At 37.5% G+C, this 15,380-nt stretch overlaps 3 protein-coding genes across 3 annotated transcripts; 2 read left to right on the top strand and 1 right to left on the bottom strand.

Moving 5' to 3' along the window:
* Positions 1-3,052: 3,052 nt before the first annotated feature.
* C9374_005928 (uncharacterized protein) lies at positions 3,053-6,218 on the top strand (the record flags this gene model as incomplete). The annotated part of the gene is made up of 2 exons (XM_044695732.1): positions 3,053-4,470; positions 4,532-6,218. 2 exons carry the CDS (start codon positions 3,053-3,055, stop codon positions 6,216-6,218), a joined length of 3,105 nt encoding a protein of 1,034 aa, XP_044547815.1.
* A 2,549-nt stretch (positions 6,219-8,767) lies between these two features.
* Positions 8,768-11,677, top strand: C9374_005927 (uncharacterized protein; the record flags this gene model as incomplete). The annotated part of the gene is made up of 2 exons (XM_044695731.1): positions 8,768-9,775; positions 9,841-9,858. The coding sequence occupies 2 exons, from the start codon at positions 8,768-8,770 to the stop codon at positions 9,856-9,858; spliced, it is 1,026 nt and encodes a 341-aa protein (XP_044547814.1).
* A 58-nt stretch (positions 11,678-11,735) lies between these two features.
* On the bottom strand, positions 11,736-15,290 carry C9374_005926 (uncharacterized protein; the record flags this gene model as incomplete). The annotated part of the gene is made up of 1 exon (XM_044695730.1): positions 11,736-15,290. One exon carries the CDS (start codon positions 15,288-15,290, stop codon positions 11,736-11,738), a length of 3,555 nt encoding a protein of 1,184 aa, XP_044547813.1.
* Between the last annotated feature and the right edge of the window lie 90 nt (positions 15,291-15,380).

The raw sequence follows: 15,380 nt of genomic DNA, 5'->3' as shown, positions 1-15,380 counted from the left end.
TACTTCCTTACATCTTAATTGATGGAAATATTCAAGTTTTGATCATTCAACGATAATTTTAGAGGATGGTCAACCACCACAGGACCTGATTTTTTTGGTACAAATATAGAGGCTATCTCGATATCCACTATAACAACAAGAAATCTTTCGCTTAATATCTCCTTCCTCTCTGCGTGGGACTAATTGATATTAAAAACAAGTTAAATATTGTTATATTGAATCTTTTTAAAAATCCTACTGAGAGGAATCCAAACCCAAAGAGTAGAATTTTTATCAAACCCATGCAAAGAGACTAAGACCATATTTTTCCAAACACTCCAAAGTTAACATTTATCAATTATCTCATCAAGTATCAATATACATTCAATAATACTTCATAGATATGTTGTCATATACATGATAAACTTGTTATATCAATCTCATAAAGAGTAGTGAACATCATCACAATATATAAAGAAAATGTCACAACTTTTTCAAAGTTTCATATCACACCAAGCACACAACATTACAAAACACTTCAAAATGATAGGACTCACACTATGACATAACTACTACATGATAATGACAGAATATTAAACATTCATAACAAAGATGTCATCCATCACAACATCAAACTGTATTCAAATGATTAAAGCATTACTCGACAAATACAACTGATGGATCAACACAATCACTATCACGTGATCACGTCATCATGACAAGCATGTTTATCAACTTGAATGAACATTCAAACAACCATGTTTCATTTCATCACTCTTCATAAACAAATTTGAACACTCATCCGTTTGGTGATAACAACGAACATGGTAGACGTATCCAATACGGTCGAAAGACACATCTACAATCACTACATATGGTTTCGATCATGATTCCGTCATCACAACACCAAACAACACTGATCAGTAACAACAACATGTTTTTGGATAAATTCTAAATGCGGAAGTATAGGGTCAGTAAATCCAGACAAAATTCAAAATCAAGATGACATGAACATTGACGCATATCAACCACATACACCATACATTTCACATGCACTGATCATGAAAATCACTGAATTAATTCTTTATTTTCAATGCAGCCATCATAAATCAACAAAGGCTCTCCACGAAAAAGTGTCAAACATGACATGAGTGAATTCCTTCATCACACAATGAATCACAACAATCCACAACATCAACAATAACACAATGGAACAAGATCAACACATGGATGATTGCAACTATTCAATAAAAAAAACCATGTCTCACACTGTAATGCACTTCATGACGAAATCTTCTCAGGTGCTCATCAACAATACATTCTAGACATGAACAAGTACAAGAATTAATGTCAATGTGTTGTACATCATCTCATCTACCATGAAAAACTATCTACATCACTCTCCTGACAACTCTTCAAAAATTAATTAATAATCATTTTCCACACTTCTCAGGTGTCTCATAACAAAATCAACTCATATAGATAAATTCCACAAATTTCAAAATAACAATATCCTAGTGTGTATAATCATAAAAAATCACTGTGATATTCTTGAAATTATTCATTATCGTAATATCATGTGAAAAAGAAAAATGAACTGAAAGAGTGAGACACCACTTCCACAAATTGATGAATCAGTGAGTGAAACCAACATGGATGTGTTACACTCATCATGACGAACATGTTGATATGTAGTGTTCAGGGCACACTTACTCTCGGAAAAACATGGTATCACACCACTACAACATTCATCATGATACTCCACCAATAATGATCACATCCATCATCAATAGTCATAGAAATACTCCTCACAATGTATTATACAACATTGCAATCATTGGTTTATCGAAAAACTGAATCAGTCAATTGTTATAAAATATTCATTCAATCATACAACAATACATACCAACAACAATTCATCATGATCACTTTCAAACACTCACAATCACATGAAACACTTCCACAATGATGATCATAACGTATCATGATGATAGAATGAATGACATGAATAAGAGAGGAGAGTTGTACCCTTCCTCAAGAAATGATGTTTTCCGAGAAAAGCGAAGTGCTCCCATTCCATGAAACAATCATGTCAATGAATAAAACTGATGATTTGTTGTTTGAATGATCAGAACATCCATCTACAACAATTTCATGAAGTTCTGTGAAGTGCTTGTCTCGATCGTACTTTTCAGCTCTACCATAGAGCCACCACCACACTTCACATCACACAAAGTCATGAAATGACCATCATTTTGAATTGAACCAACGATCAATTCTATGGTTTCTGATCACTGTAACAACATTCCGATCATCAGATTCATTCCATGATCATCACATCCAACGGGAGCAGTTCACAACAATTCCAACCATTACTATTTGATGATTATCATTTCCATGTGTATTCATACACACAAAATATTCCTGATAAATGTTGATCATGATGTGCACATTCGATGTGATCAATATAAATATGACATGATGATGAATGGAAACATGACCCGATGTTGATGATGATCACCTCAAAAATGCAGGGAGTTTTGGCTTCATTTTTTTTTAATTTTTTTTTGAAAAATTTTCATGTCATTTTTGACCTCAATGAAACTCCTTCAAACTTGATTTTCTCGAAAACTACCCTAAACCTGATCGAATGCTCTATCATGACCCCCATTATTTTCGTGAGATCTACAAAAAAGGTGTCGCTTAAATTCTATCAAAAATTTGACACCTGTTACCATTTGTTGAACGACTCAACCAGCTTAGCTCACTATCCAATGATGTCGCTAGCACGAATGTACTACTCTTCAAAATCTATCGAATGATGAGCTTGGATCATGCTCAACATCAAAGATGACGAAAACCCCGACCATGCAAAAGAGGTCTACTTTAAGCGAATACAGTTCAATAACTACCCTTAATTAATGGATGAAAGTCATATCAACACATAGATATACCTCCATACACGATCTTTAAAAAAAAATTAAAAATCCCATCATTAAGCATGTCGAAAAATTAAGATTAAAAGTCAAGCGGGTCACCTATCCAAACCCAACCGCTGTCTTTCTGCACCAAAATGAAGAGAACTGGCTCCAATAGCATCGTTCAACGGTTAATTACCCACAACAACAACAGCCACACATCGAGCCTCACCAAAACAACAAGACAATATTTTTGCCACAGAAATTGTGTTTTCAATTATGCTTTGTCGAACAAGCCAAATTTAATTGTTCCGAACAACAAATTGTATTATCCAACAACAACCACATTTGGCCAAATACGGTCTTACACCACCACAAATTGGTGGAGGGAGAAAGAAGCATCAACAAATGATAGTGATGGTACAAATACTTCAGCACCTTCATCCTCCGAACCAATCACTCTCAATTTGATGGACTACGAGAGTTGGAACGCGCAACAAGTAGCTTCAGTATTAATTTCTCCTAAATCTTTGGGTGGTGCTGGTTTGTCGGTTGATGATGTAAAGCCTTTGTATGAGGCTGGTTTTAAAGGCTCATCTCTCCACAACATTGTTGAGAATATCAAGAAGAAGGATGAATATTTTGCCCTCAAAGCCATGTCTGGCAGCAAAGACTTTACTCAAGTCTCCGAAAATACTTGTCAAACTGTTGTATTTTGGGTGCTCGATCAATTAATGACCAGACAATATTCACTATGGCAATTGGAGCCAGTGAGTAAACAAATCATACAAAAATTGGGCGAACCAATTGCAAAAGGAGGTGCTGATTTGAGTCTTGATCAAGTTTCTTCATTAGATAGCAAAACTCTCTATAGCATTGCAAAAGATGTAGTCTTTGGGTCCAAAGGTGAATCTGTGGCCATTGACTTGACTTTGGAAAAAAAAGTTGTCAAGTGGGTCAAACAATTTCTACTACAAAACAATATAATTCAAATTGAACTTCGGAATTTCGACGTTCTCGCTGATTATATTAACAAAATTTCTTCCATTTTCGAACATTCTATTGCTACATGGAAAAATAAGACACTGAAAGAAGAGAAACGTCAAAAAGAAATTTTACAAGACTTGTATAAATCTCCTCTCCTTCCAGACCACCTTAACGGGTTCCAAGAACATGATTTTAAGAAATGGACTTCACATTGGGACTCTAAACGAATTCCAGAAAACAAAGGAGAAGAACTCAGAAAATTGCTATCAACAGACGCATCGATTGAGCGAGGTCATGACTATGGTTACTCTCTTCTTTGCTTTTTGGATTTGACAACATCAGGTAAAACTTATACAATTTTCAATTTGGCTAATTCAACGCCAACTGGAAAGATATATCAAAAGTTTTTTGTGTTGTACGTGACTTATAATTCAAGGATATTCCAAGCATTGGCGAACACTCAAACTCAACATAATCATTCATGCTCACCAGAAACAGCTGTTTCTTTACTAGCCTTAGCGAGTCATATAGTAATGAAACACCTTGCAACACGTCATCCGAACATTACGTCCTTAGAATTTCTACAGTATGTATTTCAGTTCAAATATTTAATTATAACAATATTAATTTAACACTCAAACTCGAAGATTTATAAGAGATGGAGGAGAAGAATTGATTGTTGATATTTTTAATGTATTACTTCAGACAAAACCAAAATTTGATTCTCAAAGACAAAACGTAAAATACACAGACGAACTACGGGACCTTGGAATTAAGGTTGTTTTTGCTTTTGATGAAGCGAGTACGCTATTGGAAATTGCACCAAACACTGTGCCTTTAAGTGATGGCAATAAGGGAAGCTTATTCCATGCTGTTTACAAGACAATTCACAAATTCAATAACGTGGTCTTTTTAGGGACAACCTACAACTTTACAAAGGCATCTATTAACATCACAGGTGATGGAAGAGCGTTTGTTAGAACTGTTGTTGGTACTTTAGATCCATGGTTTTTCGGGAATGTCAAGGAAATATTGCTTCACAAATTCAATTTACAAACTTGGGCGAAACAATATCCCAAACTCTTTGATATAATATGCTATTTATTGGCAGGATCTCCTTACAAGGTTTCATTATTTCATAGACATTTACTCGAATCCAACAAAGAGTCTGTAACTGAAAAATTAATGGACAGCTTAGATCAGGTTGTTACGAGTTACAAGAATCTGATGAAAGACCGTGTGACAACATTTTTAGATGATTCGTCTCTTGTCGATAGATTTGATGTATTACTGACATTAATTTTTGGACAGGAATTGGTTTTCCAGTCTGAAAATGTTCAGAGTAATGGTAAATTAGTCTCTGCCCTTATTGAAAAAACTATTGCTCCTGTTGTCAAGGTTGGACAGAAAAAGCAAATATTTGAAATTATTGATCCAATTGCTTTTGCAACATATTTCACTCATATTTTTGAGAATAATAGACAACAAGTTTGGAATTTTGTTAAAGAAATGATTTGCGTACAAAATGGCAGACCTGCCCTTGGAGATGGATTTGAAACATTTATTGTGTTGTTATTACTTGAAGAAAGCGAGAGATTAGATAAGTCCAAGCTACCAATGACACAAAGTCCACTATTTTCAAAGCTAAAGGGAATTGGAGATTTCGATAATTACTATCTTGACCTAAAGACATTCATTAAGGACAACGTACTGAAACAAAGTTCTTTAGCCCAAGACAACGGTATACCTGGAGTGTGGTTTTCTTTATTTCATGAAGAATATTTGAGTAGCAATTGGCTATCAAATGCTATTGTTAAACCAGACAATCAAATGAGACCAGATGGAATATTTTTTTTAAAAAGAGGTGAATTAAGTAAGCACTCAATTTGCTCACTCTATGCATGCACATTAGTTGCAGATCCTGTTTCAGATGTAACACAACCAAACAAAGCCATTCATAGCTTCATGATAACAGATCCCAAAAATATTGGAACAACAAAAAAAGGAGACACCTTTTTGGAAGGGTTAAAAATCGATACACAAGACAATCTAAAACATCTTAACATGGAAGATATGCCGTGCTTGAGAATATTATTTTGTCCAAACATGGACACATCAAAACTAGATTTACAATTCATGAAGCAAAATTATTCCACTATCGGACACACAAGGTCATTGGATGATGTATTCTCTGCGTTTAACAAGAATCATACACTGTTGGTAATTGGTGCGTCAGAGATTTTGGCATGCTTGGAGAAAAATAGAAATTCTCCAGGCCATTTATTAAGGATTCAAATTTGGAACACATTATGCCCAAACGCACCAGCCAAGTAACAATAAATGGATGGTTGCTGTCACTGTGTTGATCATAGTTGTCTATTGCACAAGTGTTGGTCTCCGTCATTTATCACAGGAATTCGGAAGTTCATATTGCCACTGAAGGATTTTCTACTAACGGAGAAATTGATTCAGCCAATCACTTGGAATCCTTCTCAGAAGAATTACTGGAATGTATTCGACTGTTCGAAAATATGACCCATCGAAATGGCGATTCTTTCTCCTATCAAGAAGGTATTCGCATGCTGAGAAAGGATTGCATGCCAAGGTTTTTATTTGAAGCTAAAATTACAATATTATGTTAACGTTTAAGGATTGGAAAACGCGTGTGGAGATTTCTCTCAATGCTTGCATGACGCTTGTGCAATCTATGTTGCTCTAGATATTCGATCAAGATCATAAAGCATTTTTATTAGCGATTCATGCTGTGGACATGGATTCTCTTGTTGTACTATTACATGACGGAGGATTTACAAGCAATTATACGCCATCGTTACCACCAACTCCACCTATCCCATGAAAAGTATTGACATGACTGAACGTATTGAGCTCCCACAGTCTAATAACACCCGAAGCAACACGAAAACAAATCTCGTAACTTTCCAACGTGAAAGATGAAATGGAAACAAGGAGATCTCATCTTTCAGTATGGGAAGTCGAAAGTTTTAGAGCAAGCACTCGAAAAAAAATGAAGATTTATCAGACTATTCATGAATTCACACAGTCTGCCATTAATACAATGAATCAGTCAACGAACAAGCTCACGGCTCGGTTAGCTGGTACTATTTGTATCGTAGTTTTTCCAGCTGTCCTTAGTATACTGTTTGCCGTGCTATTGTAATGTACAAGACTAGTGAAATGTATTGGCATACGTGGGCTTTTGCAGGCCCTTCAATGGCAATGCTAATTTGTACAGGTGTTATGGTGATTGTTGCTATTTTAGACAGAAGACGAGTGATTCGTCAACTCAAGGAAAAAGAATTAAAGGAGAAAGAGGTTTCTAATTATTCAACCTCAATATTACCGCTAACGTCACCATGCCAACAACGTCCAAACCAACATGAGATGCAACCAACAGCACCTCCATACATGCGCGTTAACTGATAGAACGTGCAAGTATAACAATGTATTTTCTTGTTTCAATAAAATCGGTGCACCATGGACGTTCCGTAACAACCGCGACGCAATGATATTAAGCCAGACAGGCCCTGCAGCTTTTTCTCGACACCGTTAACAAGTTACTATTTGAAAGTGTGTGGATGTTGTTTTCATTTCTTAGTGAGGTGGTTTTTGAAACCATTCCAAAGGACATCCTTGTGCTGGAACCTCTGGTAGTTGAATTTCTCAAAAAAAATGTTGAGATGATATTTCCCTGTTCTAATTCATAATAATCCATCGGGTTGATCGTGTACATCATTGTTCACTTGTATCTCATCAAGCCTTGTTCCGAGTGTCAGGATCATTATTTTGAAAAGCGCAAAGATACTACAAATAAGAAGTGAATAGTTTAGTTGATATCGTTAATCTCATGTTTGCAAAAATTTTTGGAATACTGTGATATCACTGTTACTGCATCCAATACCATTCTTGTTGATGTTGACAAACTCATTTCTTGTTGCTTGTGCATAGAATACAACCATACTGACCACTGCGCAACGGCTGTGACCTCTACACCGAGCTAAATACGCAACAATTGTGAATTTGCAACTAGCGAAATAGGCTGAATTCAGATGTTGTTGGTTGTGACGACGAAATCAAAACAGGGTTTATTAATTATTCCAACGAGGCAACTCTAGCGCGGAGTTTCTACACTTAAATGTCGATTAGCTACTTTTATTTCGGTGATGACACTTCAAGCGTTTCTCATAAGAACTCCCTATGTCACTTACAAAAGCACGATGTTTCTGTTGGCGGCGCTGAATTGACTCAACTAGGGTGATGTAGTGTTACAAGGGCCGAGCAAGGTTAGCCATGTTAGGTTTTTGCATCGAGAAATAAGGAATTTTCTTGTTCTCGTTGTTAACATTGTCAAGTGCCGTGATATCATCGTGCTAGACTTAGACGAACACACGTTGGCGATGATTCAGTACAATAACAAACGAAAAAGAAGAAAACATGGTTTCATATGGGCACCTCCATAACGTGAACACACTAACTCGTGTGCTCATTGTGCTGTTAGCTTTGTCATGTCTCCTGGACACGTTTACTCACTGGACTGCACAGCCATGTGTCATCTTTGTACATGCGTTCCAATTTTCCACACAATTCACACACGTGAAAGCCGATAACAAAACTGAACGATTAGCGTTGACAACATTCTCCTATTCGTCAGCGTCAAACATCCTTAATTGGGACTTTATATTTTCCAACAGCCATTCACTAACGACTACCAGCACCAACAACACCTACTTCTTTCAGTACTTTAGACTCATCCATCAAAATTTATTCAAGAACACAGAGTACATTAACTCATTATTTTTGCCTGAAGAACTTATTAGTCAACAACCCTAACGAACACGGATGGAATACGTATTGATTCTTCGAAAATGAAAATAGATTTGAATGGGTTGACCCAAGGTCTCTTGAAAAGCGCTTCTGACCTACTCGATATACCAGAATTGTATAAGAACAAATACTACCTTCAGTGGTTTTCAATACGATTTAACACGTCGAAATTTGAGCAAATGTTGATTTCGAACTATACCTACAGAATGCAATTCAATGACAGCAACATTGATAATATTACATCATCAATTTATTCTCTATTTCAAAGCGCATCCAACCCATCATACACATTTTCCACACTGAAAGTGATCAAACATGCGCTAGTGATTGAGAACATTACTACGAGCTCAGATCCTGTGACAAATATTTGTTCCTCTGCCTCTCCAGTGATAGCATTTGCTTGGAGTTCTTGGAAGTTGTGGTTTGTACTGATATGCCTTATTGTTATGATCGTTCTATTAATATTATCTGTATGGAGACCATATGTGGTTATCATTTGCACAGTGATTGTTTTCAACATTGCTGGTATTCTTACGTTGGATCAAACTGTGAACGGATTTGCCAACAGTGGAACGTTGGTGATTGCTCTCTTATTTCCCATTGTGAAACCATTGACCCAAAATACGTTGGTGAAAAAGTTTGCCAAACTGCTCTTTGGATCACCAATTCCTTTCAAGAAAAGCAATAGACTTCTCCAACATGTTTCATACATGGTACCAACATTGCGGATGTGTCTCGTATTTGCCACCATAGGAGCATTTGTAAACAATACTCCAGTCGTAGTGTTAGGATTGCCAATTGTTTTAGAATGGGCCAAACAAAACAAGGTTTCACCCTCAAAGTTTCTGATGGCATTAACATACATTACCTCTGGGAGTGGATTTTTGACACTAATTGGAAATTCGTCAAATATTGTTGCAAATGGAATCTATACTACATACGGATTTTATCCATTGACATTTTATGAATTTTTCTATCTCGGAAGTGTGCTGTGTATAATAACGATCATTTATTTGATGACCTATGGTTTATGGATTGTACCTGATGAAGTAAGAGGTGCTAAAAGTGCACAACGAGCTTCTATACGGTTTGCCAATCGGTTCTCTTCACTAAGGCCTCAAATGAAGGATAGGCATGAACAATTTGTGACGGTTGTAAAAATGTCACACCTTGCGAATCAAGAAAAACATACCAAACCTTTCAAATTGTACATTAACTTGTTGGGAAAGAATGAAGACCAAGTCATGAAAGTACTTGGCTTGGAAGGAATTGAGCTTGTAGAAATAATAAGAAAAAATCCAGCTGCAAACAAAGAGATTCCATCAACTACATGTATGACAGAGGGCGGATATAGAGACAAGGAATTTACCACCTCCAATTCTGTTGAGAGCTCATACCATCCTCAAACACCCAACAGACAATCAAGCCACAGTAAGAACGATTCAACATCTTCGGAAGATGTAGAGTCTGTTGTCATTGAGATTTCAAAAGACACAGAACCCACAACAACCATTCATCCAAAGGAGACTTCACAAATTAGAATACGAATACCAATTCCGCAAAGTATAGCAATAGAGAAAGATGATATCTTAATATTTAAAGGATCACCAAAATCCATTCTCTTATTACAGGCAATGACCTTTGATCAAGATACATCAATACATAATGAGGAAAGTATAGAAGCACCCAATGTGAACAGTAGTGATGTTCATCGATCAAGTTTAATTGCAAGCGGAGTAGAATGCAACGAGACGCCACAAGTTGTAATTAGAGAGCGAAGGGGCACCTTACATTCATGTTCTTCAATCGCTTCAGATGAAGATTTAATATCACAAAGCAACACAAGTGTTCACTCTGGATCCTCTAATGATCGCCTGGTTGGCACTCCATCTTTTAGAGAAAATTATGTGCTTGATCAATTACACCACAACTTGAAAAAGTCTTTGCCACCAGACATCCTTAGCAAAACATTGGAAATGAATAAGAAGAAGGATGAGGAGAAAATTGATTCCAAAACATCATTGGAATTCTTTGAGGTGGTTATTGGACCTTCCAATTCGTGTGTTGGAGAAGAATATCTCGAATTTGAAAAGAGATATAGAGTGACAGTATTGGCCATCAGAAATTTATATTTTACTTCTGAAAAGAGCGAGCAAGACTTGAAGAAAATGACTGTCAATATTGGGGACACCATACTAGTGGTTGGCAAGACAAACTTTTATTACAATTTCCATGACTCCCATAGAGAATTCTACATGATTTCACGTTTCAGTGAAGTAGATCCTTCATTTGACGCATTCAAATCAAAACCTTTTCTTGTTAAGGTACCTTTTTCAAAGAGAATTTTAGATTTATGGTGGTGGGAACATTGGATTTTCGTTTTCTTTTTTGCAATGATTGCTTGTACTATTGCAGGATTTCCAACGGTGCAATGCAGTTTTATTTGTTTTTGCGTTGTGATTGCATTTGGATTAATTTCTCCCTCGGCTGCTATTGATTTTGTGGACTGGAGTTTGGTTGTATTAGTTGGAGCATCTTTTGGAATTGGAACTGCTATCGTCCAAAGCGGCCTTGGGCAGGGAATCACTGAAGTGTTGAAAATTGCAAACATTCCTCCCATTATTTTACCTGCATTTATCACAGCAATTACCTTGATCGTCACAAATGTCATTACAAGCAGCGCCTGTGTTGCCATTTGCATTCCAATAGCGATTTCTGTTGCTGAGGCCTACCACCTAAACACTCGATGTTTGGTGATGTGTGTTGTTTACGCATCCCAGTCAAGTTTTGCATTTCCAATTGGCTTTAGTGGAAACCTTCTTGTCCTTGGTAGTGCAGGATATCGAGTATCGGATTTCGTTAAAGCCGGATTGCCCATAACTATTATATATTGGGTGGTCATTAGTGTATTCTCTCCTTTGATTTGGGGCTTAGAAATTCCAAATTTTTAACCTGTCAATAAAATTGCTATGTTGCAATATTCTTCTTTGTGCAAGAAATTACATAAATTTATTGACCTACTTGAACGGAAACAAGGTTACAGGATTGATCGACAATTTCTGACAATGTGGATTGCAAATCATCCCAAGAAACAGTCATGGCACGAGATGGGTCGTAGTTCATTCCTTGAATTTGACGAGCTCCTACAGGCAATGACATGGCAGGTCCTACAGCCATCGCAACAATCTTCCATTGAACGTTTGAATTTCCATTGAATGGATTGTCTGGATCATTGGGCATGTTTCCATTGGAATCCTTCTTCCAAGAATTAATCTTTTGAGCAATAGGAACAGCATCAGAGCAAGGCAAACAATACGAATTACTATCCCACCAACTGCAGAAGTTACAATCCTTTCCAGAGAAAGACCATGCAGTGTCACTGAATTGATATTTACACAAATTTCTATATGCAGTTCTCTTGGCACTGGAACCCATTCCTGAATTGGTAATTAATGTGTCAACACTGTATTGATAGACAGTTGGAGCACTGGACCACTCAGAAACACATTCTCCACAACTACATGGAACATTGGCCATACCGTCTGTTAAAATATAAATGACCTTGGCAGCATCTGTTCTTCCTTGTCTTAATACTTGCATGGCTCCTCTCAATCCAGAAATTTGGGCAGTACTTCCAGCGTCATAGGCCATATTTGTTAAAGTATTGTTAATAGCAACACCATCGGTGGATAAGCCCAATGCAATCGTATTGTCATCATGGAATTTCACAATACCAACTTGAATGGCATCAGTACCAAGTTTGAATCGACCTGTAATTCCCTTCAAGAATGTTCTCATGCTGTTAAAGTTGTCACTACCAATGGAACCAGAAGCATCGACTAGGAAAACAAAGTCAATCTTGGCAGTACAATAACAATTCTTGAATTCAATGAAAACATCTGCACTCTTTTGGGTGCCAAACGATGTTTGCATGGTATATCTGAACTTGTCAGCTTGACAGGTGGCAGAATCGCTGTCAACCTCAATGGCAACTTCACCATTCACAGTAATTTGTCTTGGAGTTCTGTGACAGTAGGTAGAATCTGGACAACTGAATCCAACAAAGGTGAGACTACTGCTGGAACCAAATTCATCAGTATCGTTTGCTAAAATTTGTGAAACAAAGATTCTGATGGTTTGTCCTTGATTGATGGAGAATCTGTCATTTCTTGCTACTGGTGTTTGAGATGAAAGACCAATAGTGATAGCAGCAGTTGCTGAGAGTGGATTATTATCGCTATCAGTAACTTTGACGTTCAAAACACAGGATCCTGTAGTGACAGAGCTTTGTCTAGTGAATGTAATCAAACCAGAGGTAGAAATGGTCACTGAAGTAGCAATGGAACTACAAGTATCAGAAACCTTGCTGACAGTGAGTGTATCTGCAGTGTCAGCATCAGAGAACTTGGTATACGAGTAGGTGTAAGTCAATTGAGAGGTGACAGCTACAGCAAATACATCATTTTGAGCCACTGGAGCAGTGTTAATGACATTGAGAGTAATTCCACATGAATTGCCGAGTTGAGAATCAGAAACTGTGAATGAGAGAGCAGTGCTCGTTCCGCTCTTTGTGGAAGAAGCAGTGAAAGTAGTTCCACTCAACGTACCCAAAGTAGATGAAACAGTTCCAGATAAGGAAATGGAGAGCAAGTCATTATTGGCATCAGATGTTTGGAGTTTGAGTGTTGGTAACAAGTCAACACTTTGTCCCTTATTGACATTGAAGGTTGTAGCCACACAAGTTGGAGCAGCATTGGTGAAAGTAACAGTAAATGTCAAGGTATTGACACTTTCATGGAGACCATCGAACAATTTGAAAGTAATGGCCTTTGCACCAACGACGGTTTGTGAAGTGGTCAATCGGATACCAGATCCAGTCGTGGTCACAGTAACGTCAGAAGTAGTAGCAACCTTAATCACAGAGATGGTGTCAGAGTCAGCATCAGAGAATGTACCCATTTGAGCCCATGTGAAATCATAAGTAGTCTTGGTATAATCTCTTGCAATGACGATTGAGTTTCCAGTTCCAGTTGGAGCATTATTGGTAACAGTAACTGCTACTGATCCTTGTGAAGTACCCATACCATCAGTACAAGTGTATTGATAGGTACCACTTCCAGTGTAAACATTTCCAGATAAGACATATGAAGAAGCAGCAATATTTGGAGTGAATGACACAACATTTCCAGAAACAGAAGTTGTACCACCTACAGCATTAGAAACTGCACCACTGAATTTAACAAAGGAAGAATCCAAAGAGTCACTGTCAGTACATGCACCAGTGGTCAAATCCTTGGTGATGACATCCTTCCATTTTCCAGATGCTGTCAATGCAGCAGCAGTTGGATTGGTATTGAACACATTGACATTGACAACAGTGTTGGCATTTGACACGGATTGAGCACCATCAGTGAGAGTATAAGAAACAACGTCCAAACCAAGAACAGCAGGAGCAGTATAAGTGATGGTATTGGTATTAGCAACAGCAGTACCCTTTGAAGCAGAAGCAGCAGTAATAGTCAATGAATCTCCATCAGAATCCTTTCGAGTTGGAGCATAAGTGACCACTGGATCCAGAGCAATATTCTTAGATCTCCAGTGAACATTGGTATTGACAGGAGTTGGTGATGGTAAAGTATTAGTGACAGTCACAGTCACACTTCCTGGTGTGGAAGTAACAGTGTCAGAAGCAGCATAAGAGAATGAGAAAGATCCCAAATAAACACTTGAAGCAGTGACCACAGCATTTGGTGATGCAGAAAGAGCAACTGAACCAGCAGTAGATGGAGAAACTCCACTAGTGAGAGAAGCAGTTAAAGCATTTCCATCTGGATCACTATCGACCTTACCACCAAAGTTCAAGACATTGATGCTATAACCTGCCTTGTGTTGAGACCAAGTAATACTGACAGTTTTAGCTTGAGTGACTGGAGCTTGATTGGTCACAAGAACTGCAACAGTGAAAGTAGTTGTGGCAACACCATCAGTGGCAGTTGCTTTGAATTGAGTCAATCCAGTGAAAGTTCCTTGTGGAACAAATCTGGCATTTCTGTTATCAGCCTTTAGAGAAACACTTCCTGAACAACCAGTGGAATCAATGTTGGTAATTGTTCCCAATGTTTCAAAACCAGCAGTCATGTCAGCATCAGAATATGCAACAAGTAAATCAATATCAATACCAGTTGAGCTCCAAACAACTGAAGCTTGTGGAACTGAAGCGCTTGGAGCATTGTTGTAAATGGTGACAGAAACAGTGACATTTTTAGGATTGTTGAGTTGATCCTTAACACCAACAATGAATTGATCAAAACCAACAGCCTTCTTTGGTGTGTAGTAAATCATCTTATTACCAGAGTTATAGGAAATTGAGACTGCAGAATATCCTGGATAAATTTCTGAGAAGGTTGAAGTTGGAATGGCAGAAAAGACATCAATTTCGTTATTGGCTGAATTCCAATGAACAGTCACGGACTTGGAATAATCAGATGGACTAGTCGATGAAACAGCAACTGTCAATGAACAAGCTGAAGAAGTAGCAACACCATCAGTGACCTTGTAAGACATGACACGAGTTCCAACAGTCTTGGCTGGCTTAAAGAGAAGAGATCTGTCAGCTGTGTTGACTGTGAGAGAATCTCCAGCTTGTACTCCTGC

This window comes from Naegleria lovaniensis, assembly GCF_003324165.1.
Source record: "Naegleria lovaniensis strain ATCC 30569 chromosome Unknown tig025, whole genome shotgun sequence".
Lineage (NCBI taxonomy): Eukaryota > Heterolobosea > Eutetramitea > Acrasida > Naegleriidae > Naegleria > Naegleria lovaniensis.
This window is presented reverse-complemented; position numbering and strand designations above follow the sequence as displayed.